The 24,677-nt window shown below is 37.2% G+C and overlaps 1 protein-coding gene across 13 annotated transcripts in view; it reads left to right on the top strand.

The window, feature by feature from the left end:
• Window positions 1–24,677, top strand: part of DIAPH3 (diaphanous related formin 3) — a 508,102-nt gene that overhangs the window by 77,796 nt on the left and 405,629 nt on the right. For all 13 annotated transcript variants that reach the window (XR_005376327.1, XR_005376326.1, XR_005376328.1 and 10 more), the window contains one exon: window positions 1,457–1,561. Coding sequence is in view for 9 of the 13 variants with exons in the window: in XM_038569687.1 (XP_038425615.1) it covers window positions 1,457–1,561 (105 nt within the window). In the remaining 4 variants the exon portion in view is untranslated. The remainder of the gene's footprint in view (window positions 1–1,456; window positions 1,562–24,677) is intronic.

Below are 24,677 nucleotides of genomic sequence, written 5' to 3'. Positions count from 1 at the left end.
GAAGAGGGGAAGAAAACAAACCCATTATTCACATAATAGGATATTTCTAACCTGAACAGCCAGGAGTGACATTACTAATTACTACCTTTTATTAGAGTGTCAAGTGGAAGAACTTCTAAGATCTTAAATATTTATATCAAGGTGAAATGAAGGAAATTTTGACTTTTAAGTGCTTAAAGGGATTAGTAGCCAAAAACTGAGTCAGCTAAAGGCATAAACTACAGCGTCTGATGAATTGTAGCACTCTTATAAAACTTAGAATAAATTTACCCTGCTGGGCTCCACAGGTGATCTAAAGTTCTGATTTTTTTTTTTTTATGTACCTGTTTCTGCATGGCTATGGAATTCAGGTGTGTTATATTGTACATCACAAATGACCAAGGGCTAATATCTGGAGGAAATCCATTTGCACTGCCTTCCCTCAGCCTCCTTTCCCTTTGCCAGAAGAGCCTCTAGCTAAAGTACCTCTTACATAGGAATTCCCATATGTAAGTGGATATTCTTGATATGTATTTTTAGGTAGAATGCAACCTATAGCAAGATCTAGGTTACTTAACCATTTATTTTTTTTTTTTTTTTTTTTTTTTTTAAATTTTTTTTTTTTTTATTTATTTATGATAGTCACAGAGAGAGAAAGAGAGAGAGGCAGAGACATAGGCAGAGGGAGAAGCAGGCTCCATGCACCGGGAGCCTGATGTGGGATTCGATCCCGGGTCTCCAGGATCGCGCCCTGGGCCAAAGGCAGGCGCTAAACCGCTGCGCCACCCAGGGATCCCTAACCATTTATTTTGATTGGTGCTATTGAGAAATGTTGGATTTTAGGGATGTACTCTTTTTATGAGTACAATTTTTATGTGATTTAGAACACAGAATAAACAAAGTAGTTAGTGGGTATTTTTGATATGTGTAGAAAAGAGACAACTATAGGATGCTTTGCATTTTGCTAGGATCTAAACCAAGTATTTTATTATATGAGCTTGTAGCTACACAATCTGGAAAGTGCTTGGTTTATATATCTTCTAAATTTTATGACAGCTTGGAGCAGCTCTTTCAGAAATAGTGCAAGATGGCTTCAGGTGCAGCTGTTGTTAATTAAAAAAAAAGAGAACAACCTATAGTTGTATATGTGTATTTAAATTGTGAATCTAGATGACCTAATGAAAGGTAGAAATCAACTATCTAATTATCTATAGTGAAGAGAATGTAATTTTACTAACTCTGAATTTAAAAATATTTTCTGATAAGCATTTTAACCTGTTAAAATGATCTAGAACATTTTTTTTTGGTCAGTATCTCCTGCTTTTTTTTTCTCCAGGCAAAACTACACGTAAATCATTCCAAAACAATTAATGCTGCTTTAGTCACAAATTATTGACCACCCCCCCCATTCCTAGGGTATGTAGAATTGCTGTTCTACTTAGATTCTAAAATGAGGCTTTTTAATTGTGTTTTCCAGGAAGATATGAATTTAAATGAAGATAAGAAGGCACCATTGCGGGAAAAGGACTTCAGCATCAAAAAAGAAATGGTGATGCAGTACATTAATACTGCTTCTAAGACAGTAAGTAAAACTGTCAAGTTGAAAAATACTGCTGAACCGTGTTCTAGTGTGGAAAACAACGCATTTGTCTAACGAAGTGCTTACGTTTGTGGGCAGCTGGAATCACAGGGTTTTTGAATGTATAAAGGCCACAAGTAGGATGTTTACTTAATTTAAAAATATTTCTCAACCTTCTAAAACTGCTTTTGCTTTTTAGCCTCTGGTGTCGGTGAGGAACACTGACTGGGTTGGTTTCCTCGCTCCAAGACTTCTTTCCTTGTTAGTGGATTAAGATGGCTATTGATCTCTGATGTCACTTATAAATTGGGGTAATATTTGTATTACAGAAAAGTAAGACTGATTTTACTCTAACTACCTAAATCAGTTCACATAATAGTGGCTGAGAGGCATATCTTTAATGTGAGTTTCCCTACGGATAAAATTATCTTGTAACAAATTATAAATGTAGACATTGAAAGGAGCATTAAGCCTCCACGTGGCTGCCCGTTTTCCAGGGAAACATGAAATATGTGGATGGAAGTAATGAGGGGAATGTCTAAGAAACCATGACTGGCAGGCAGAATCAATTACATTTATTTCATGGGACAACAAATGAGCTTGACCAGTCATATAGAAATTAAATAAATGGATTAGATGAAATCTACAAAACGGGAGCTAATGAAGAAGCAATCAGGAAGACAGTGGAAAATGATTTTGGCTGAATTTAAAATAGAACTGGGTCAGAGAAAAATATCACACTGTGGTTTTCACTAGGTACTTTAACTAAAGGCCAGGTTACAAGAACATAAGTTACTTATGCTTGAGTTCAATTTATCTGAGACCACTCAGTGACTTGGAGGCTTTTCTTTTGGAAGACAGACTCAAGTGATGTTTAATTTTTAAATATGCCTCGTGTTCAGCAGTCTGATGTTGAGTTGTAGAAATCACTGAGTACTGTACTTTTTCTGGCTCCTTATATAGATGGGTGCTCTATTCTGCTATTTTGACGAAGGTTGCTTTTTATCCCTTAATGCTACCTGGTTATTGCAAATGAGTGTTAGGAACTTGAGAGAGCACTTGTGTTGTTGATGCCCTTTGACATTGGGCATCTTATTTTACCTCTGATTCTCAATGTCCTCATTCATAGGCTTGTTGTTAGAATTTGTTTATTCCATGAGTGGAACATAAAGATTTTATAACTGGTGGCTGCCTCTTGTGGTAGCAGAGGTGGTGGTTAGCAATTGTTAGTTTCTTGTTTTTTCTTTGTGATTTGTTTGTTCTTGCTGTTGAAATCATTGCACCGTAATTACTGATGTGAATTGACTACATTTTTGAAAATGCAGATTGACCATTAGTGAGTCTACCTCACATTTAGTAAAGTGTCTTTCTATTGGGCACTATTTTAGGCAGTGGAGTTAGAGTGCCAAGATAGACAGTCATTGTGGCCTATGGAGCAACATAGGACACACATAACAAACACACAAACGTTTGGTAGATGAAATAGATTGTGGAAAAAACACAAGGGGAGTGGAGATGGTATATTTCCTTTTATTTTATTGTATAGTTAACATGCAGTGTTATTAGTTTCAGATGTACAATAGGATTCACTGATTCTGTACATTAGGGCTCTTCACTGGTAAGTGTATTCTTAATCCCCTTTATTTTACCCCATCCCCTCACCCACCTCCCTCTGATGTAACTGTTGCATGGAATAATCTGGGAAGAGTCTCCTGTTAGGGAATTTTAAATCCAATAGGCATGAATTCACTTAATAAATTGAAGGGATATTACATTAGTTAGATCTGGTTTAGGGGTGTCTGGGTGGCTCAGTTGGTTAAGCATCTGTCTTCAGCTCAGGTCAAGATCCCAGGGTGCTGGGATCCAACCCAGTCTCTGGCTCCCTGCTATACAGGGAGTCTGCTTTTCCCCCACCCTCTGCCTTCCATTCCCCCTGCTTGTGCTTTCTCTCTCTCTCTTTCAAATGAATAAATAAAAACAAAAAAATCTGGTTTAGAAAACCTTGGCATAATACTGCATTTCAATTCTTGAATTTCAGATAATAAACAGACTTTTTAATAGAAGAACAAACCGCTTTGAACTTCATTAAAGTGGATCTATTTCAGTTTGCATTCACTAATTTTAAACTTTAATCCTCTAATCGTTTTGGACTAAGGTTGGAATTTATTTACTAGAATTAGATAATTAGATTATCAGGATTGAAATAGATTAGTTATCTAAAGTATGATTAAAGCATTCACTCATTTAATTAGTGTGTGGAGGATCATGGCTTTTCCTAGGAGGGTTCTGAATAATTTGGCAGATGGTTAACATCGTGGAAAGTTCAAGCTGACCAGTCATCTATTTTTGCTCTGGAAGTAGAAACACATTAACTCTTAGATACAGACTTTGTCATACCAGCGTATTGAGGTTAATGAGTACAAAAAAAGCTGTTCTGAAGAAAAACCATCAAAATCCATTGATGGGTTGTTCTAGAGAGTATAAGGGGTATTTGTGTCAGATAAACTTTTATTATAAATTTAGCCTCAGCCTTTGCTCTGAGATTCTCTTTTGTGGGTAAGCATTAATATTTTTGAAAATAGCACTGGATGCCTACAGTTGATAATTTGAAAATGTTTTAGAATTATTAACCCTCAAACCAGCCCTAAAGTAGTTAAGCTTGGTTTTTGGATTTGGGGGAAAAACAATTCCTCCATCAAGCTAGATTATTTCTAAGACCTTAAGTTTGTTTAAGTAGCCAAATAGTAATGCTGAATTTTTTCAGTTAGAAAAGGATTGTTAAAATGTTAGTAAGCAAAGAGCCTATTTTAGAGGCTAAAAATTCCAGAGTCCCATTTTTCCAGCTTCCTATGGTGTGGATATATGATCCAGATTTGGCCGGTACAGTCTGGAAGCCAGGTCTGCTGGGGTCTTCCGAGGAAAGTTTTTTTCCCCTCCCTCATAAAAAGATCCAGAGCAGAAAACCACTTTTTTTTTCCCTTTTACTTGACATGGCTGTGAGAGGGTATGGGATGCTTGGCACAAGACTCCTTAGAGCTGCTGCTCTGGCTGTGTAAAGTCCTGCCTCCAGATTCTTCCTCATGTGAGGTGATGCATTTCTTATTTAAACCACTTGAGGTTGGGATTTTGCTTTGTTGTTGTGCGTGTCTGGCTGGACTTTCCCGATAGCCTTTTGCCTACGTAGGGTCTCTATCTCTAGTTCATTCTGGAAAGTACTTCCCTCGTCAAGTATACTCCAGCTACATGAGAGTGGGTACTACAAGGCCAAGCGGACATTCCTTGGTAGATCACTTGCCTCAGATGTTCAGTAGCAAGTTTATTAAAACTTCTTTCAGAAAAGAATGAATACGGGCTTGACTTTTATTTGATTACTAGGTGGATGGTAAGTATTCTGCAGTAAGTAGTAAGGACCTTGAAATTAGGATGTAACATGACAGTCCAAATGGAAGAGAATCTCTGGTTCCCAAAGAACGAAAGAAGAAAATTCTGAAATAAAGCAGAGAGGAGCTCTGAAGCCTCAAATTGTGTGAAAATTTCCCCTACTTTCTACCTGGAACTATAATTTAATAAAAATATACCTTATAAATGTATTCAGTCATGCTTACCTTGACTTTGAGTGTCGTTCTCACCCTTTATTGTGGTTTAGTTATTTTTCCCGTTAAAATTCTTAAAGCACCCCTGCGGATAATGTTAAATGATGATTTTGTTGTCAGGACTCTAGTGCTTGGAGGAGACAAACCAGGCTTTGAGATAAATCCTAATAGACTTGCTGCCTTCACCCAGTTTTTCTTTCCTTGGTGTTGGTGTATCTATGTCTGTGATTCTCTGACACCGGGTTTGATGTTGGTGTTTGTTTTCTGGTGGGGGCTTGAGTTGTATTCAGGGTGAACCGGCTCTGGGTATATGATGTCTGGGTAATGTGAAAGTCACAGGAAGCCATAGATTACCTTAAAAACAACTGAAGACATGTGTTAAAAAGGATACCTGTAGAGAAGAGGATTTAGATCCATAAGGATTCTTCCCTCCTGCAACCCCCACTCCTGCCCCCATCACAAAGGAGTTGCAAAAATGAAAAATATACTCTTCCCATATGTTGAGAAGAAAGAATCTTCTATGTGCTATTTCATTTTTCAACTTTTTCAGGATAAACTGTGGCAATACAAAGCTGGAGAGGAGTCCTGAGAAGTCAAAACCTGCACCCTAGGAAGTGAAAGCAAATCCCTGGAAGGAGAAAGCAGTTCAGAGGGTGTGAGAGGGAGGCAGGAGGCTGAATGAATATAAGGCTTTGCATTCTGTGGACCTGAGCTTTTGCTTATCAGTGCTTCCAAGTTCACTGCGCCCCCCCACCCAAATTATTTTTAAATGCAAGATGGTGAGACTGCCCATCAGTTTACTTCTATATAGATTACAACTGGACTGCTACCTGTTGCCATGTAGTCTTGTCCTTTGGGTGTATCATTAGATGTGGATAAAATGTGTTTTTTTTTTTATTATCATTAGTATTATTTTGGCATTTTCTAAACACCTATGACAATCTAGAACAACCTTCACCCACCCATACAAAACCAGAGAGTAGGAGGAGGTATTTGCAAAAAATGGATTAACACTGGAAAATTGTTTTAAAATGAAATCCCATCAGCACCCTAGAACAGACCTCTTAGAATAGCTAGTTTTCTCCTTCTGATCCTGCAGTTCCCTGGAAGGCCAAGAAGGTGGGTCCCCCAGCTCCTGGCTCTCCGTTGGATGCTGATGGGTTTTGCCCTCCTGGGAAGGGCCAGATAGCCTCTGAGGTCCTTCTGGCTCAAGTTTCCTGATTTTTTCCTCCTTTAAGGGGGAGACATGGGAGGTAGGGGTAGGGGTATGTCCAAGTATGTGTGAATTTAAAATGAAAAGGGTTATTTAAAAGTCCCAAACGTTATCAATGATCCCATTTTGTACAGTAAAATGTTCCTGCACCCCCCCACCCCCACCCCCAGAGGGGCTGCTGGTCCAGCCAGAAGCTGGGTGTAGGGGACAGTGCTTGGACAGTGGGCTCCTGTCCACTGTCAGGAGCCCCCTAAGAATGAGCTAAGAAACCCTAAGAATTTCTCCAAAATTTATACCTCTTGTTCCTTCTGAATGTGTTAGCTTGGAATCCAAAATCTCTGTAGGCTCCCTGTTCCCTGACTCTCCGTGTCCCCCCCCACCCCCCCACCCCCCTCCCCTGCCTGCCCCAATCTGTATGTCATAGGAAAGCTGTATCACAGCTACAAGTAAAGGGTGACTTTTTTTTTTTTTTTTTTTTTTAGGGGTAGCTGATAACCAGTATGGCCTAATTTCACATTTCTCAGCTTCTTAATTAGAACATCTATTCTTTATTTCCTGTTTATATTGAGTTTTTTCCTTTTGTGTGCGCCCTGCCCCTCCCCCCGGGAAAGAAGCAGACTTACTCTTTTTGCTCCTGGAAGTCTGCTAGCTTCCTTGGAGTTTTTTTTTCAGCTTTTCTCTTTCTTAGTCATCTGAGACTGCAGACAACTGCCTGCAATGCTCCTCTGAGGCATGTATTGGAAAAGTCTGCTTAGTGTTTGACTATACTCCTTCTACCCTTAAGTATTTCTGTAGTTCTTGCTTAGACTTTTTTTAGTAAGAAGTAAATATCAAATATTACAGAGCATAACTTTAAAAGGCACATAGACTAACAATTAGTATTTTATGCAATGTGATAAAACGAGTCCAAATGGAGTTTGTAAATGTGGTATTATAGATTCTTGAATGTGTGTATGTGTACATGTGTTATGTATAGTGTATTTTCAAAGGTGTTACCTGGTATTACTTGTTCTAGCCCAGTAGGGTATGCAGTTCAAGTATAGAGGTCATGGTTTTGTCCAGTGTCTTCCATCTAGGCATATTTTGATCAGAAAAGAATTGTTTTAGAAAAATACTAGTGATGTTCAGATTTGTGTATTTTTCCCTAGAGTTCATTTCTTTTAGCCCTGATTTGTTAATACTATATTATTAGGGCATTTTCAGACCTTTCAGACTCTTTGTTTTGGGGTGTGTGTGTTCATTTTCATATGTTAATTTTGGAAAACATTGTCAGATACAGATAAGTTCTTTTTGTTTTTTTTTTTTTTTTTCTCACTTTTGGTCATTATTACTTGAAAGGTTTCTATTTTAACCACTGGAAACTTAGGTGAATCGGACAGTCCTATACATTCTTGCTAATTAAAGTTAACGGATTATTTTTTTGGCTTCCATTTCAGGTTAGGGATTTGATTCAAGCACACTTGTAACATAAAAGCTTAGGAAAAAATTGTGGCTGATCCTTCATATTAGACATTTACCTATTTATCAACAATGCCCTTGCTTACGATATTTTGCCTTTTTGTCTCCAGGTCTTGCTTGCTGACTAGGAGGAAATATCAGAGCCCCAGGGCAATGAACCAATTTCTTGTTAGGAGTATTTCTTAATAATCTAACTGGCACTTTAATTTCCATTTCTGCCCATATAGGACAGGTTTTATTTATATACAATTAAAATGATCTTCCAACAGCTCAAATTCATCCAGCTTCGTTATGAGTTGTTTCTGGGCAGCACCAGTGGCAGTTAATATGCTTCTGTTCTTACTGCACTGTGTTCTTGCTTAGGCAGGAGATGGTAATGAAGAAACCAGTCATCTTTTTTTTTTTCTTATGAGAAATTATGTTAGGTTTAAATTAGAATTGTATGTTTTTTTGGTCCTTTAAAAACCTTAGGGGCACCTGGGTGGCTCAGTTGGTCAGGCATCTGCCTTTGGCTCAGGTCATGATCCCTGCTCAGCAGAGAATCTGTTTATTCCTCTCCCTCTGCCCCTCCCCCTAGCTTATGTTTGCAAGTGTGTGCTCTCTCTCCCGCTATGTCTCTCAATTATGTAAATAAAATCTTAAAAAACCTTAAAGATATCTTCTCTTAAAGCAATTTTTAAAAAGACTCACCGGATATAGAAATAATGTTATTTACTGGTAAAACCTAGAATTTTAGAACCTAATGGGGTCACTGATGCTTATACCAATTGTGGCATTGGAGATCATCTGAGGTTGTTTTTATCCTGCTCACTGAGTTGTTTCTTGGTCTGAGATAATTTGCTCATGCTTTTTAGATTTTATGAATGTAATTAAACTTATCATGACCCATAACTGCAAAAGTAGTAAAAACTTTGAAAGTGCCAGAAAAAAGAGGCAGATGATTTGATGGAGATGAAAGTGATAAGCAAGTAGCTCAATGGAATGAACCTTTTGAAAGAAGAACTAGTTCTGAAAGAGTATATGAAAATGAAAAAAAAATGCTATGTATCTAGAGTTGCCTTTCAGTGATGGAGGGGAGAGGTAATTCAGGAAACAAGGGGGAAACAGAGTAGACAGGAACAATGACTCTCAACCTTCTATCCATTAGAATCTTCTGGAGAACTTAAAAAAAACTCCTTGGCTTAGACAAGTCAGGATTTAACAAGTCAGGATTCCTGCAGGTAGGACTCAGGCATCCATACTTTGTGAAACTCTCTTGGTGATTCTAGTATATAATCAAGGATGAAAACTACTAGGCTGCACAAGATGAGCCTCATCACTAGAAGTCTTATAGTGTAACATTAATTCAACACAAGACTAAGAAAGAGTTCAACAAAAGACTAAAGGCAAAGCATAGAGAGTATTTACTAATAAAGCCACTTAGGGTTTCACTACTTTGAATGTGCATCAGGTCAAAATGGGTGTTCAAGTGGCATACTGTAGTTACTAAGAAATCCTGATGCTTGGCCACTTGGCCTTCCCCTCTGCTGATTTCATCTACTGTAACAGATGGAAGAATCTGGTCTGCTTTGGGAAAAGATGCCTAATAGATCAGCATTAGTGAGAAGGAAAAGAGTATGCCTAGTTTCAAAGCTTCAGTGGACTGATTTCTCTTCCTCTCGTTGGGGGTTGTAAACTTAAAACCCTCCTTAATTTAGTTTGGGCTTAAGAGACAGCCTTTCAGTCCTTAATTATTCCTAAATAGAATACAATTCTCTACATGCTTAAAAATCCTTCAAAGGTTAATCATTTTGATACACAAAAAGCATTAATTCTAATTTCATGCCTCCCTGACTTATTACCAGTTTCCTAACTGGTGCAATGTAATGGTTCCCCCTACTTTGAAGAAAATAGGGTTGGTATAGCTTCTTACCTTCAGTGTAATACAAAACTATTTCAAATCCTTTCAATATCAGACAGCTTTCCAGGGATAGACCAAGTAAACTGGGAATTCTATCCTTGCGATTTGTTAAGATGTGAAAAAATAGTCCTAAAGTAAATTTAGATAACCCTAGGTTTTGACTATTTCTTGCATATCATTGTTATGCTAGATTTTTTTTTTTTTTCTTTTTGGTAGATCTTTTTTTTTTTAAACTTGGGAAAGCTGTTCTGTCACTCTCGGTGAGTTAAATCATTTTCTGGCATTGTTTTTGTAAAGAATGGCTTCATTATACTCATTTAGTAGACATTTTTGTAGTTTATTTACAGTAGGTGTGTAATAACCGTCAGTTCTCTAGTTAAGAGTCTGTTTCTTGATTTGACTTTTTTTCTTTGCTCATTTGTTTTGTTTCTTAAATTCTACATGAGTAAAATTATATGGTATTTCTCTTTTTCTGACTTGTTTTGCTTAGTATTATACTCTCTAGCTCCATCCATGTTGTTGCAAACGGCAAGATGTAATTCTTTTCCAAGGCTGATTAATATTACATTGTATATCACCTCTTCTTTATCCATTCATCTATCTATGGACAATTGGGCTGTTTCCATAATTTGGCTGTTGTAAATAATGCTGCTATAAACATAAGGGTGCATGTATCCCATTGAATTTGTGGTTTTTGTTTTGTTTTGTTTTTTTTTTTGAATAAATCCCCAGTAGTGTGATTACTGGATGGTAGGGTAGTTCCATTTTTAACTTTTTGAGGAATCTTCATACTGTTTTCCATGATGACTGCACCAGTGTGCATTACACCAATAGTGCAGGAAGGCTCCTGTCTCTCTTCATCCTTTCCAACACTTGTTTCTTGTGTTTTTTATTTTTAGCCATTCTGACAGGTGTGAGGTGATCGCTCCTTGTAGTTTTGATTTGCATCTCTGTGATGATGAGTGATGTTGAGTGTCGTCTTATGTGTCTGTTGGCCATCTGTATGTCATCTTTGGAGAAGTGTCTGTTTATGACTTCCCATTTTTTAATTGGATTATTTGTTTTTGTGGTGTTGAGTTGTATAAGTTCTCTAGGTGTTTTGAATACTAACCCTTTATCTAGAAAAAAGTTGTGATGTCCTATGTCAGAAATTACTACCTGTGCTCTGTTCTAGGATTTTTATAGTAACTATAGGCATATAGTTATGTCTCACATTTAGATCCTTAATCCATTTTCAATTTATCTTTGGGTATGGTGTAAGCCAATTTTCCCAACACCATTTGTTGAAGAGATTGTCTTTTTCCCATTGCCCATTCTTAGTTGGAATACACTTCTGAAGAGACATTTCCTCGCAAATACTAATGACTTAATGATACAGGAATTTAAGATAATTGCTTGATCCTTTTCTTTTGCCAGTTTTCACTATATTGAATTGGTTTCCTATCAACCTCTGAAGGTAACCAATTATTTTTAATATTAAGATATTATCATTAACATAATTTATACATTATAATTACTATTCTTTTTTTAATTAAAAAATTTTTTTAAATTTATTTATGACAGTCACACACACACACACGCACACACACACACACACACACACACACACAGAGAGAGAGAGAGAGAGAGAGAGAGAGAGAGAGGCAGAGACACAGGCAGAGGGAGAAGCAGGTTCCATGCACCGGGAGCCTGATGTGGGATTCAATCCCGGGTCTCCAGGATCGCGCCCTGGGCCCAAAGGCAGGCGCCAAACCGCTGCGCCACCCAGGGATCCCTATAATTACTATTCTTAGTGAAGCTTTGTTGTCCCATCTTTGACCAGTTGGCTCCTAGTTCTTTTGGCGTGACCTTAGAAGTTTTGAGTTGTTTGATTCCTACTTGGTGTAAGATATGATGATTGAGGTGGTTCTTTGACACTATGCCTAGAATTAATCTTTTCCTTCAGTGGGGAATGGTAACAGTCTGGGTAAGGATGCTTATTGCTGGTGGATTAATCACTGTTTCCAGGCCTCTTCCGTGGAGAGCTAGCAAAAGAAAAACATTGGGTATATTAAACAGACTTTTTTCTTTTGCCTATGGGGTCTCTACCTGCTGCTGCTGTTGTACTATGTCTGCATGAATGGAGCATATAGACGTTACATTTTATAGTTTTTTCTAGTCTTATGTAGCCTTTTCTTCTATGAGTAATTCCCTTCTATTTAGCCCCTGCTTCTTCTTTATTTCTAAGTTACTGTATTTTAATGCTCACCACTAGTCTTTAAGCTGGTGTTTCTTTAGACGTTTGTCTGAAGTTCTGTAGTAGATTCTCTGCAGGGCTCCTGGGAACAGCATTTCCTGAGTATTGCATATTGATAACTGTATGTGCCTTCTATCATTAGTCAGTTTTATTGGATATAAAATCTTCGGCTCATGTGTTTCTATTTTTTTCTTTTCTTTAGGATGTGAAATATATCATTTTCTTCTGCCATAAGGCATGACAGTATTGCAGTCAAAAGTTCTGCTTGTAACTATTTTTATCCCTTACAGATTACTGGCTCTCTTTATCTAGATGTCTGAGTTGGGATTCTATGATAAACAGTATACTTTCATTATGTACTTTTTAAGTCTTTAAAAATTGTCTTTCTTAAATTTCATGAAAGTGTTCTGTTGTCCTGCTTTGGTTTCTTCTTCAGGGATCCTGTTATCTCTAGGTTAGATTTTTGTGTATCTTCAATTTGCCGCTTTGTCCCAAATTCTTTATATCTTCTTTATTTTTGTTCTGATTCATTCCTTCTAGTTTCGTTTTTACTTCTGATGTGATTTGCTTATTTTAGTTACCAGCCACCCCTCTCCCTGCCCCTTCTCCCAGTTCTCTGACCTTCTGAGGTTTTTGAATTCTGTTTTGATTCCCCACATTTTCCATGTCCTATACATTGTCTTAATGTCTCTTACCTCATTATGAAGTTGTAAGTTACTTTGCCAGGTCTGCAGTTTTGTTTTTGTGGTGACTGTTCATTTTCTGTAGGAATGTTCTGTTCAATTTTGATTCATCCTCAGCACTTGGTCAGAGTGGGGTGCTGTCCTGCAGGGGAGGTTGGGCAGCTCAGTGCTGGGAGTTCAAGGACTGCTCCAGTCTCCTTAGGTCTTTTTTTTTTTTTTTTTTTTTTTATCACTTGTGCTCTCCCATAAGTGGAGTGGACCAGACTCTACCCAGTTTAGCCACTGTCTTCAAAATAGCCTACTGAGCTTTTTAACGACCACTTTGGGCCTCTTTTGGGCTTCTGGTGTTTTCAGGTTCATCTGGCACCTTCTTGCCTCCTCTGTTTCTTCCTGCATAGACATTGATACTGTGTAGATTTTTAGTCATTAGTGGTTTGTCTCTTACTGCTTGTATTTTGAGGATCACAGAGATAAGTTGTTGCTTGGTATTGTTAAGGTTTTGGTTTTGCCCTTTAGTTGTTATTTTCTGTGGGAACCCAGTGAATTCCAAAAACTGTACTGCTGCTGCCATCTGTCCAAATCCTCTAGTTTTCTGATTGTGAGTTTTATATTCTTGATTCGATGCCAATTTATGTCTTTGGTTACAGAACAGTTCTGGATTATCCACATTTCTTCTTTCTTGTCCACACCCTCCTTGACTCAGGGCAGGAAAATGTCATCTAGTAAGGAATACCATTTCTCTATGTAACCTTACCTGATAGCTCCGAGTTTTGCTCTTTATTCTACCCATAAACTTTCATCAAACCTCTTAATGATCCATGACCTACAAATAGATTTAAATAAAACACTAGTTTTAGTTTTAATTTCTATATTATGTTTATGCAGTGCTATCATCTTCTCATATAATTTCAATAGCTTATGCAGAATGCATCCTGTTTTATATCCCATTGATAGTTGGAAAATTCAGACTGCCCTTCAGTACTTTACCCCACCCCTGGAAAAATAGGTCTCATCTGCTTGTGTGTGTCTATAAATTAGTGAGTGTGTTAAATCTATCGCAGCATGAAATCACTTCAAGCACTGTGAAAGACTATCTTAAAGAATTTAAATTGATTGCAGATGTTGGTGCAATTAAGCAGGCCTGATGAGCTCAGAATCCTGTTTCTCAGATTTGAATATGAATGCATTTTTAAAAATTACAGTGATGTACTCCATGTAAATGGAGTTCATAGGCATCTGAGAGTTTATTTCACCTTGGATTTTTAAAATGGTTCGGTGATGTGAAAAGTACGGTGTGACCCCTTTTGCAGATACTGTATTACTATGAAAGTGTATTACTAATGAAAATGTATCACTCCTCTTAAGTATATATTTCTGTGCCATCCTTAACCAACCAGAAGTGATTTTGAATGATTATTTCCTTTGTTATTTCATTTGTTTACCAATTTGTGAACTGTTTGTGCCTGTGATTCATTTTAAAATTATTCTATAGACAGAGATGTAGGATATCTCCAACTCATTTTTAAGGGGGGAAAAAAAAGTATAACAAGCCAAGGGATTTGGCTTAGAGAATGAAAGCCAGGGACCTTCCTTCCCCTTGAGGTCACACTTTGTGACTACTAGAACTCTACCTTCCTGTAGTTGCTTTGGCTTTAAACTGCTGAAATGTAAAAGAAATCTTCTATTTTAAAATACAGCCTACTGGGTTACAAATTAGACAGTGAATTCTGAAACAAGACTAACAAGATTAAGTAGAGTGTACGGTGTGTTCATTTTCAATTTATTTCAAATTGATCCGTGCACATTAAGTAATTAAACTCATCAATTTCTGTAACACATTGTAAAATGTTATGGACATTAGGACTTTATTATATATACAGTAGTAAAATAAATTACAAAAATGGTAACTATTTAGATACTGTTTTTAAATACTAAGAAAATTGCTGAAATATTATTTGAAGTATAGTAATATTAATGACTGGAAATAGGAACAAAGACTACATTCTATCTTTTCCAGAAGGTATGAATTACTAACTTGTGTTCTACAATATTTTATAAAAGCTTACTTTACTCATCCTAGCAGTCCATGTTTTTTTGAGTTCAGAATCCCACTTTGTTATTTTTGATATGAGAAAATTCATTATCCCTCTCTAAGGCATAACTTACTAAATAATAAGATTTTAGGAGCTTTTGTGTTGTAACCTATAGGACGGGAAGTAGGGCAATGATTACATAAGTTTGAGTCATCAAAGTTTAAAGTGTAAAATGGCACTGGGTAAATGGATGATACAGCTGAAGCATTCTTATGTTGGATTCATAATGGAATAAAGTTAAATTAATAAAACTGGCATAAAGATTATTTTTGCTTCTACCTGAAAAATGAACATACATATTCACATGCTGGTCTTTGGATATGGGGCCAAGTCCCTTTCTTTGAGTAGGGTTTACTCCTAGTTTGGTTTGTTCTGTGTAAGGCATACCTATGAAGCACCATTTGTGCTTTGTAAGTTTTAGTTCGACCAAGAATTTATACTTGTAAAGTAGTCTTAAGATCAAACTTAGATTTGTCTGATTTTTTTTTTTTTAACGATATGATCTTATCTGGTATCTTCCCCCTATCTAATTTGAAAAGAAGTTTTTTTTTTTTTAAAGCACTCATCCTAATCTTGTCTTTTCTAAGCATTAAAGTAATTTATCACAGAAATAACTTCTTTCATTCTCATGTATGGTTATATTAACTAGAAGAGATATTACAGCTCATAAACAGTTTGGGGTACAAAAACTCTGGGTAGTCAGAAAACTCAGTTCACAGGAGTAACTATGTGTGGTTACTATGTGTGGTTACAGCATGCTTTGGGTACCTGTCACTGGAAGTTACAGCATAATAGAAAGCTTGATATTGGATATCTATATTCAGTACCTTAAGGAAGTCACACTTCAGTGGATTTTTTTTCCTTCCCTTTCTCTCCCCAGTGGGGTCATAAAAATATGCTTTTCCATATTTTATCTTTCCCCTACTTAATTGTTCTGCCCTCTGTTAGAAATAATGGACTCTGCTCAAGTGGACTCAAAGAAAATCAGGAACATATTGCCTCATGCATCCAAGAAGCTATTGGCTTCAGATGAGCCTAGATATAGGTTCAGTATATTGGGTATTATTGGCTTCTGACAGGCCTAGATCTAGGTTCTCAAATGACCTAGGGACTCAGTCTTTCTATATCTGTTAGCTTTGTTTTACTATGTTTTGGCTTCATTCATGCAGGCCTTTTCCATGGTATATCTAGATGGATAGCAGAAGCTTCTGGCTTAACTACTATATTTTAGATTATCTCTGAAAATTCTTGGTCAGTTACTCCATCAATTAAAAAAAATAAGATGATCATATATGCCAATGAATGTTGGCTTATTAATAACATGTCTACTGTACTAATTAATACTTAATATACTATTCATTTTATGTAAAAACTAATGTGTTGGGACACTTGGGTGGCTCAATGGTTGAGGGTCTGCCTTTGGCTCAGGGCCTGATCCCGGATTCCCAGAACTGAGTCTCACATTGGGCTCCTTGCATGGAGCCTGCTTCTCCTCCCTCTGCCTGTGTCTCTGCCTCTCTTTCTGTGTCTCTCATGAATAAAATCTTAATAAAAAAATCAAGTGTGTGATTATGAATTGACAATAATAAGATAGAAATGATTTCATTTGAGAATTTTGCCTCCTTCACAAATGTTTGGTTTCTCTTTTGTTTAGTTATGAACACATTTTTAGCTATGCCAGATTGATGATATAAACTGATAAATAGGCCCTCTTTCTTCTCAAATATTTTTACACAGTCTACAAATTACTTGCTGTTTTTAAGAACTATAAGATTTTCTGGGCTTGGTGCCTTTTTTAAGATAAAAGAAGTGTTAAATTTTTTATCTGTTTTCTTCTAAATATTATACTCCTGCCCCTCAATTTTAAAGGTCTTCTTAATTTTAAATTACCCATTTTAGTTTTTCTAATTCAACAAATTTTATCCATTCAGGAATGTTCTGGGAGCATGCATAAACCTGTAGTAGCTACTGTAGTTCTCTGAAGCTCATGTTGACTTCCTTCTTGTCCACAAGAAGGTACCATGAACCAGCTCTCATTCTCTACTTAGCCACATTTGAAGACTTGTTTAAATTTGTTGTTGTGACCTGTGCTTTGCCACCTTTTATGCCTATTGTGTTAGTGCCCTGAGTAAGATATGATGTGTCCTCACTCTGCCTTTATTTGTTATACTTGGAGAAAAATGACATTGAGGTCGTGTGTCACCTGGACAAGATAGATCCCTTTAAGAGAACTTTTGTGAATTTGTGAATTGCTCACATGTGATGGATCTTGAAGGCTCACAAACTTGGTTTGTCAACTGTTGTAAGACTTAGTGTATGCATTTTGTGAACCAGGCGTATGATCTAAGCTGTACAAAAGACTGTATAAAATGCAAATGCCACTTTCATAAGTTGTAATAAAAATACCATTAAGGGGAAAATTGTTTTGTCATCTCTTTGTAGGTTAGTCTACATAAGAAGCCAAATGATACAGAATTATTGGTTTGTTGAATGATGTGCTATGAAGATAGTAGGGTGTGATACTGATAGCATTATATGCTTTTCCTACCTTAACTGTCTTCCTACTTCATATAGTTATCCACTGAATTAATGTAATAGACTAGAAGCTCCATGAAGGCAGGGAACACCCAATGTAGCACAGACTAGATATTTGTGTTAATGTGCCTGGCACTCCCTTTCCTGGAAAGACTCAGTGGAACTCTGCAAAATTTTGGGTCTTTGGGTATGTCTGCAGGTAGCCATGCAGACTACTTTCTCCTATGTTAGAATACCTGTTAGAGTACCCTGAAATTGTTAAGGTCATATTTTTTATGGTAACAAAATTCATTTTATCTTGAGGTCATACTTGAGCTTGGTGCACATGTGTAATTTCTTGACATATTTTAATAGACTCAAATTTGATAAATTTTGATTTTTCTGAATTTCAGTTTTTGAAGTTAATTGTAACTTAAGTTTTTTTGGGTGTCTTAGTGTTGGCAAAATACATCTCCCTTGTGGTTCATTTCTTTTAGAATAGAATGTGACCAGACTGTTGTTTTTATTTTTCTTGATACACATTTAAGTTCTGTAGCTCATGATTTTTATTTCCCCCTGAATTCTTGAGAGTTTTCATAGGACATCGAGTGTTTCAATAACTAAAGTGATTAGAAATTCTAAGATCAACTTGTTTAGTAATCAAGTAACATTGCAAGTGTCATTCATTTATTCAGATGTTCAAATTTAAAATTATTAAAATCAAAGATACAACTTAAAAAGATAAAGTATCACTTAATGAGATGGTCTATGACCAATATGGAAGAATTTCTTACCATCTTAATATTGCTTTGTTCTTTGGTGAAAAATGATAGATGATTTCTAAGTACTTTTTACATTAAAAAGTTCTGGAGAAGGAATGCTTTTCTTGTAAGGTATGATCAGAATTCAAATGCCATCTTAATGCATAATAAATAAAAAATGAATAAATGAATGGAATGGCTTGAAGTAATTACTTCTGTATAATGCTTATTTAAAATTAATAACAAAATCTAAGTTAAGAATGTGAATGACGGGAATGCACTAAAGAAAGGTATTTAAAACAGCAATTTTAAGTTTTTTTTTTTTTAAATTTCGCAAAGGATGCATTGTTCCAGAAAACTTAGTAAATTTAAGACATAAAGAAGTATATTTAAAAAAAAAAATGCTACCAACCCAAGGAGTCAGCTAAAGTATTCAAGTGGTTTTGATTTCAAAACAGCCTGAAAATGCATTAAAACACTAAAACTGAAGTTCGTATAGCAGAAATGTTAAATGTGACTTTTTCTGTTTTGTCAGAGTTTTGGTAGGAGTCCAGAGACTGAAGATAACAGGAGCTAGACCAGTGTGGCCATGAGAAGAGATTGTGAGATTAGTCATGCTACTGTTAACTTCTCATTCAGTTCTAAGCTATATGAGAATAGGTTCATAAATACTTAAAAAAAATGGAAGATTAATAGGCTTTCTTTGGAGAGAGTGATGTCAGGGTGCGATGGCATTATCTCCAATTCTTTGTGAGGAAGTAAAGCTAAATGAGTGGCCCTTTGAGAGAACCTCTCAGAAGTTGACTGTATCCCTTTCAATATGGGGACCTGGGGATTGGAAACTGTCCCTATTTGCAAATGGTAGACTCTAAAGGCAAAAGGCTGTGTGAGGTGCTCTGATGGCAAAGCAAAAAGAAAAAAAGTTGACCTACTGTTGGACAAGTTAGACTTGTACCAAAACATTGACTAGATATGGACCTCTCAGAAGGCAGCTGGGTTTGAGTATCCTAAGAGTTTTATCTGAGGAGACTACCTGCAACGACCCCAACAGAGTCTATGTAGGCTATACCTAGAAGTCTCAGCAAACTAGTGTCTGAGTAACCCACTTATGTAAATGCTGCCTCCTGGAATGCTTATCAGCTACAACCAGAGGACAGAGGCACCGGGGTATGACTGCAGTACCTGATGACAACAGTTTACTGCATCTTACCTCTTTCCTTCCTACTCCCCTCAGCCCTGAATGGAGAAGATATTGGAGACAACCCAAGGAGTAGGGATAATGGAGTTGAACCAGTTGGGGAAAATAGTGAAGATCTGCAGCTCTGTTCAACACTATTTCTTAGTCTAAGTGAGGGTCCCACTGAGGAAAGGGAGGAACTTTAAGATTGAAATTTGTGATACTATACTTGCCTTTTAAGGAAAAAAAGAACTCAGTCTTCCTTACTATGTTAGATAAGTGGTATGAAATGTGAATATTTTAAGATAATCTTGAGGTGAATTTAAAAAAAAATATTTGATAAAGCGAGCACACAAAGAGAGAGGAGAAGCAGACTCCTCTCTGAGCAGGGAGCCAGATGTGGGACTGGGTGCCAGAACCCCGGGATCCTAATCTGAGCCAAAGGCAGACACTTAACCGACTGAGCCACCCAGGTGCCCTTTGAGGTGGATATTTTTAAGTAAGTTAAATTTCAGAAATTATGAAGAAAAAGGTTGTGTATGTTTGTTAATGTAACAACTAAAAACTTCTATATGGGTGGTGATGGGGAGAGGAAAGGGAGTAAATATAAAATTTAGAAGAAATAAAAAAATGGAGTAAAATATTTGCTACGTATCACTACTGGGTAAAGAATATGTACACAAATCATTAGGAAAAAGATGAATAACCCAATAGGAAAAATTTCACTTAGTATGAATAGGCAATTTACCCGAGAAGAAACATAAATGGTGAATAGCCATTTGAAAAGATGTTCAATCTCAGTATGTAAATTAAAACAGGTATGGAAAGCATTTTTCATCTGTCAAAAAAGAAAAGCTAAACAGTATTGCTGACAGTATCATTTGGTGAGGGAGTAGAAATATGTAGCAACACAGCCTTATTGGAATATAATTTGTCAGGATCTATTTAAATAAAAAACTTCCATACCCTAATGATCTAACAAGCCCCACTATTTTGAATCTATTTGTATAACAATGAGTTGAAAGTATAAAGATGTATATATGAAGCGGGTCCTTGCAGCACTACGTAAAATGCCAAGAAACTTAACCAGAATACCCACGTGTGGAAAGTGATGAATTTACAGCATATTCGGGGCACCTTGGTGGCTCAGTGGTTGAGCATCTACCTTTGGCTTGGATCGTGGTCCGGGGATCCTGGGATCGAGTCCTCCCTCCTTCAGGGAGCCTGCTTCTCCTACTGTCTATGTCTGCTTCTCTCTGTGTGTCTCTCATGAATAAATAAATAAAATCTTGAAAAAAAATTACAGTGTATTCATGTAGTAGTGGATAATACAGCCATTAAGATGAGTGCGTTAGATATGACTTGGCAAGTTAGCTGATAAGAAAGAAAAAAGAGCATGTGGATGGTACAACCAGACTGTGTTTAAAGGAAGTTGGTGCTTGAGTACATACGTTTATAAGTGAATGAGTAAGTGGTCTGTGTGTTCTCTACCCATTGAAAAGACGACTCTTGGTGGATTCTCCCCAAACTTGCAAAAGCATTTTCAGTGTCATCTTAGGCTGTGGTTGGAGAAACTGAGGCAAGGACTTTAATTTCCTTATATACTTAAAAAAGTCTAGTAGGACTACAGATGACTTTTAGTTTTTGGTGTTATTGTGTATTTCTTAGGATAAATAGGTTTTTGAAACTGGAAAGGAAGAGGATGATGAGGGGTGAAGAGCTAGAAGGGAGGGAGGGAGGGCAACCAGGTTAGATCCCACTTCTGGATGTGGCTAGATGTGAGCAGTGAACTTACGTAACTGCCCCTTGAATTTTTTTATTTTTATTTTTATTTTTTTTTAGGCTACAGTCATCCATTCTCTGAATAAAAAAATTGGGGCAGCTAATGTGAACAGATCAAGGTCTTTAGGAACCTTCAAGGTGACTTCAAGGAACTCACGGTTTAGGAGAGACCTCATGTGTAACAGTAAGAGGAACACCGTGGGATATATGAGCCCTAAGCATATGGCCAAGTGCAGGATTATTGCCCACAGCACTGTGCTGAGAATGCGTTATACTCTGTCTTGGGGAGCTAATGGGGAAGACCCTGGACTTTCCTAAGTCTCCTAGCTGGCTTTCTAAGCAGTGCCACAGAGTGCTCCTACTGTGGGTTCCTTCAGCCAAGTCTTCAGCCTTGGTCCCAGAAATTATCTTTTTAGAGTATTTTCTTAGCAGAAACAAAATCTGATGTTGTTCTGAATGGAACACCATTTTTGTCTTGTTTATGAAGTCATTTTGCCACAGTGCAGATGGCCTGATAACATGGACCACATTTCAATTACAAAAATAAAAACAAATCAGCAGAGCTAATAGTGTGCTGTTTGCAAAGCTTTTAAATGTAACTTGGAATAGCACACAGATTCATTTTATATTCTCGTAGTAAATTGGCACTCATTTAATAATTACTTTATTTGTAGACCTTAAGTTTTGGAAACATCTGGGTAAATCTCTGAATAAATTAAATGTTCAGTTTGTGATCATTGCCAAATCGCGTTTATTAAGCATTTTACCTAAGTGTGGCAATGCTGCCTGCTGTAAATACCATGCTAAATGAAAAATAGAGATAACCTGGAGACTTGATTCATGAAAGAGGTGTATAGTATTGAAATATATGGAAAGTCTTATTTATATTTGGAGTATTTAATGATTTTTGTGGGCCTTAGAAATTATTACCTAAACTAATTTTTTCTCCCATCTTAGAAATTAGGAGAGTAGATCTGATAACCTTCAAGTTATTTTCCCTTGCTGACAGTCCTTTGATTCCTGCTTTTACCCAGAAATGTCACTCATGTACAAACCCTACTTTCACAGCCATTTAGTTGAAAACTTGATGTCTGTTTCACTAAGCAATTAATGTTTTCATTAAGTAATATATAATCATTGTAGAAAAAAACCATACAGCCCAAAAAGAAGAAAATAAAAACCATAATTTCTTTGCAAGAGATAACGGTAGCTAGCATTTTTGGTTACTTTTCTTGGGATCCTGCAAAGCAAGTTGAGAGTTCAACTTTAAGGTAGTTGTGGAGAGTAAGTAAAAGTCTGCATATTGTTACTGCATGTGTGGTGTGCAGCATGTGTTAGGTTAAGCATTTAGCAGTACATACCGACGATAGGTGTGTTTTCTAGTGATTTTTAAAAAGTTGGTCTTATTTCTCATATTTCTTATTCTGATATTTCTTATTCTTATATTTCTTATTTCTGGTATTTCTTCTGTCCTGATAATGTTCCAACTGATTTTATTCTGAGGCTTGAGAGAGACCCTTAGTAACTGACTTGCAGGAGGTAGTGTAAGGAACTCTTTGATAAAAATGCATTTGTCATCTAGTGTTCTCCAGTATTCTCCGTTGCAAGGAAAAATTTAATGTTCACGTATATAAAAGTGAAGTCTGACAGACCGTTTAGCTGTAGAGAACAACGGGGTGTACAGATTTTTCTCTGAAATTCATGAAATTGGTTATGGCATGCCAAAGATTAGTTCTCAGGTTAATTGGTGTCAAGACATGGTTGCAAACTTACTGGTAAAGTTAAATTAGCAAGAAGAGAAGAATAGTAGAGACACAGTGAAAGCCTCTGTTCAGTGGGTAGAAGCGGAGAAACAAAATAGAGGATTTTGAGAAGCTGCTGCAGCTGCATTTTTAGATAGGATGTACGGCAGTAGAGAAGGATTAGATGGGATTGTCTAGGAGAAGAGGGCTCAGGTGGGAAAATACAATAGAATTGTGCTTCAGGGAGATTGCTGGCTGGGCCCTGAGATGAGGCCTAGAGATGAGGAGTTCCTTGATGGTCATTTGTAAGAGAAACTCTAGGAGAGGGTTGATGGGGCAGTTCACCAAATCTTGAGGGCTTAGAAGTGGATGCAGTCAGGAGGGGGGAATAGTGAGATTACACCATGCTTGTCAGTTTTGGTGGTGGCGATAGAAAAGAAAAATAGTAGCCTGACGGGAATCAGAACCAAAGGAGTTGAAGATGGGTGTGATTGAAGGATTTGTGGAAAAAGTCATTGGAGGAAAAGAGGTGCTTGGATTAGACTGATTTAGTGTGACAGTCTTACAAATAAGGAAGCAGACTTTTTTGCTGAGTAGGAGATTGAGTAAAGCTAGAGGAATACTGATTTTCTGATTGAAGAGGGAAATTGAGTCAATACTACCTAGTTTGGCTATTTTTAGGGGAGGTGAGGGGCAAAGTCCTGTGTCAAGATAGGGCAGAGATAGGGATAAGAGCTTCAGAAAGAGCTAATGGGTTTTAAACAGGTATTAAAGGGATGGAACATGAATAAAAATACTAATGAAGAATAATGACTTCTAAATTCTGTTTAGTGAAAGAACCTTTTTTATAAAAATGTAGTCTTACCCCCCCCCCCCCCAAAATCTCAGATAGAAGCACTAGTGTGTCTTAAGGGGCCATGGTTAATCCTCATGTGGTCCACTCTGAGGCTAGGCTATAGAAGCCTAGAGCTCTGAGGAACACTGTCCTAATAGGAGACAAGTAGAATACACAGGAAAGGGTGATGATCTTGATAAATTAGAACCTTGATTATCCCCTTCCTTTTGACTATGAATAGGCCAGAACATTCCTGATTGGGCAAATCACACCAATTCAAGTGACCCTGAGATTAAGGCTAGGCTGAGGAGCAGATACCAGAACTAGAAGATCAAGTAAGAAGCTAGAACACATGCCTAGGAAATCATCCAGAGGAAGAAGCAACACATGGATCTGAAGGGTTCACGTTAAGCGAATGGTTCTACAAGTCTGGGGAGCAAAATCTGTGTAGCATAGGATGTTAATATTGCCTGGTTGATTTTCCTCTCATTTTCATCCATTGGGTATGGATAACAGTGTGGAGTGATAACTGTGTGTGTGTGTGTGTGTGTGTGTGTGTGTGTGTGTGTGTTCTCGGGGTACATGAGGTCTGCGGCTAAAGGGAAATGCTGCTTCTGGAATTGTGTATGGCTGTTGTTGGGAGGAGGGCATTGGAAGGCTTTCTCCAGATTGTACTATGTAGGTGCTGCAGACAGCACCAGATGATTCAGTGACCCTGTCGCTGCATCCAAGGGTGATTTCTAAAGCTCACATTGCAAGTAGCCTCATTGACTACTAGGTAAATGGGTAAGTCAAATGTGGGCTTTATTAAAACTTTCTAGAACTCTCGAGAGGGGTTCATGGATTCATTTTTGTCTCAGATTCATAGAGTTATTTCATGAAACCTTTTGCTTACCTGTGTGGTGAGCTTTCATGTCTGATTGCTTCTTTCCTCCCAGCATGAGATGATCTCAGTACAGACTATTTGGGGCAGCACAATGTTGGTATAAATTTTCTCTTTCGTGGTTGTTACCTAATGGTTATTAGTAGTCTAATTTTTTTCCTCTTTGTCTAAATTTTAAGAAGGTAGAAGGGCACCTGGGTGGCTCAGTTGGTTAAGTGTGTGATTCTTGGTTTTGGCTCAGGTCAGGAT

Source organism: Canis lupus, chromosome 22 (genome assembly GCF_011100685.1).
Source record: "Canis lupus familiaris isolate Mischka breed German Shepherd chromosome 22, alternate assembly UU_Cfam_GSD_1.0, whole genome shotgun sequence".
Taxonomy (NCBI): Eukaryota; Metazoa; Chordata; class Mammalia; order Carnivora; family Canidae; genus Canis; species Canis lupus.
Note: the sequence above shows the minus strand (reverse complement) of the source record. Positions and strands in the feature narration are given on the sequence as shown.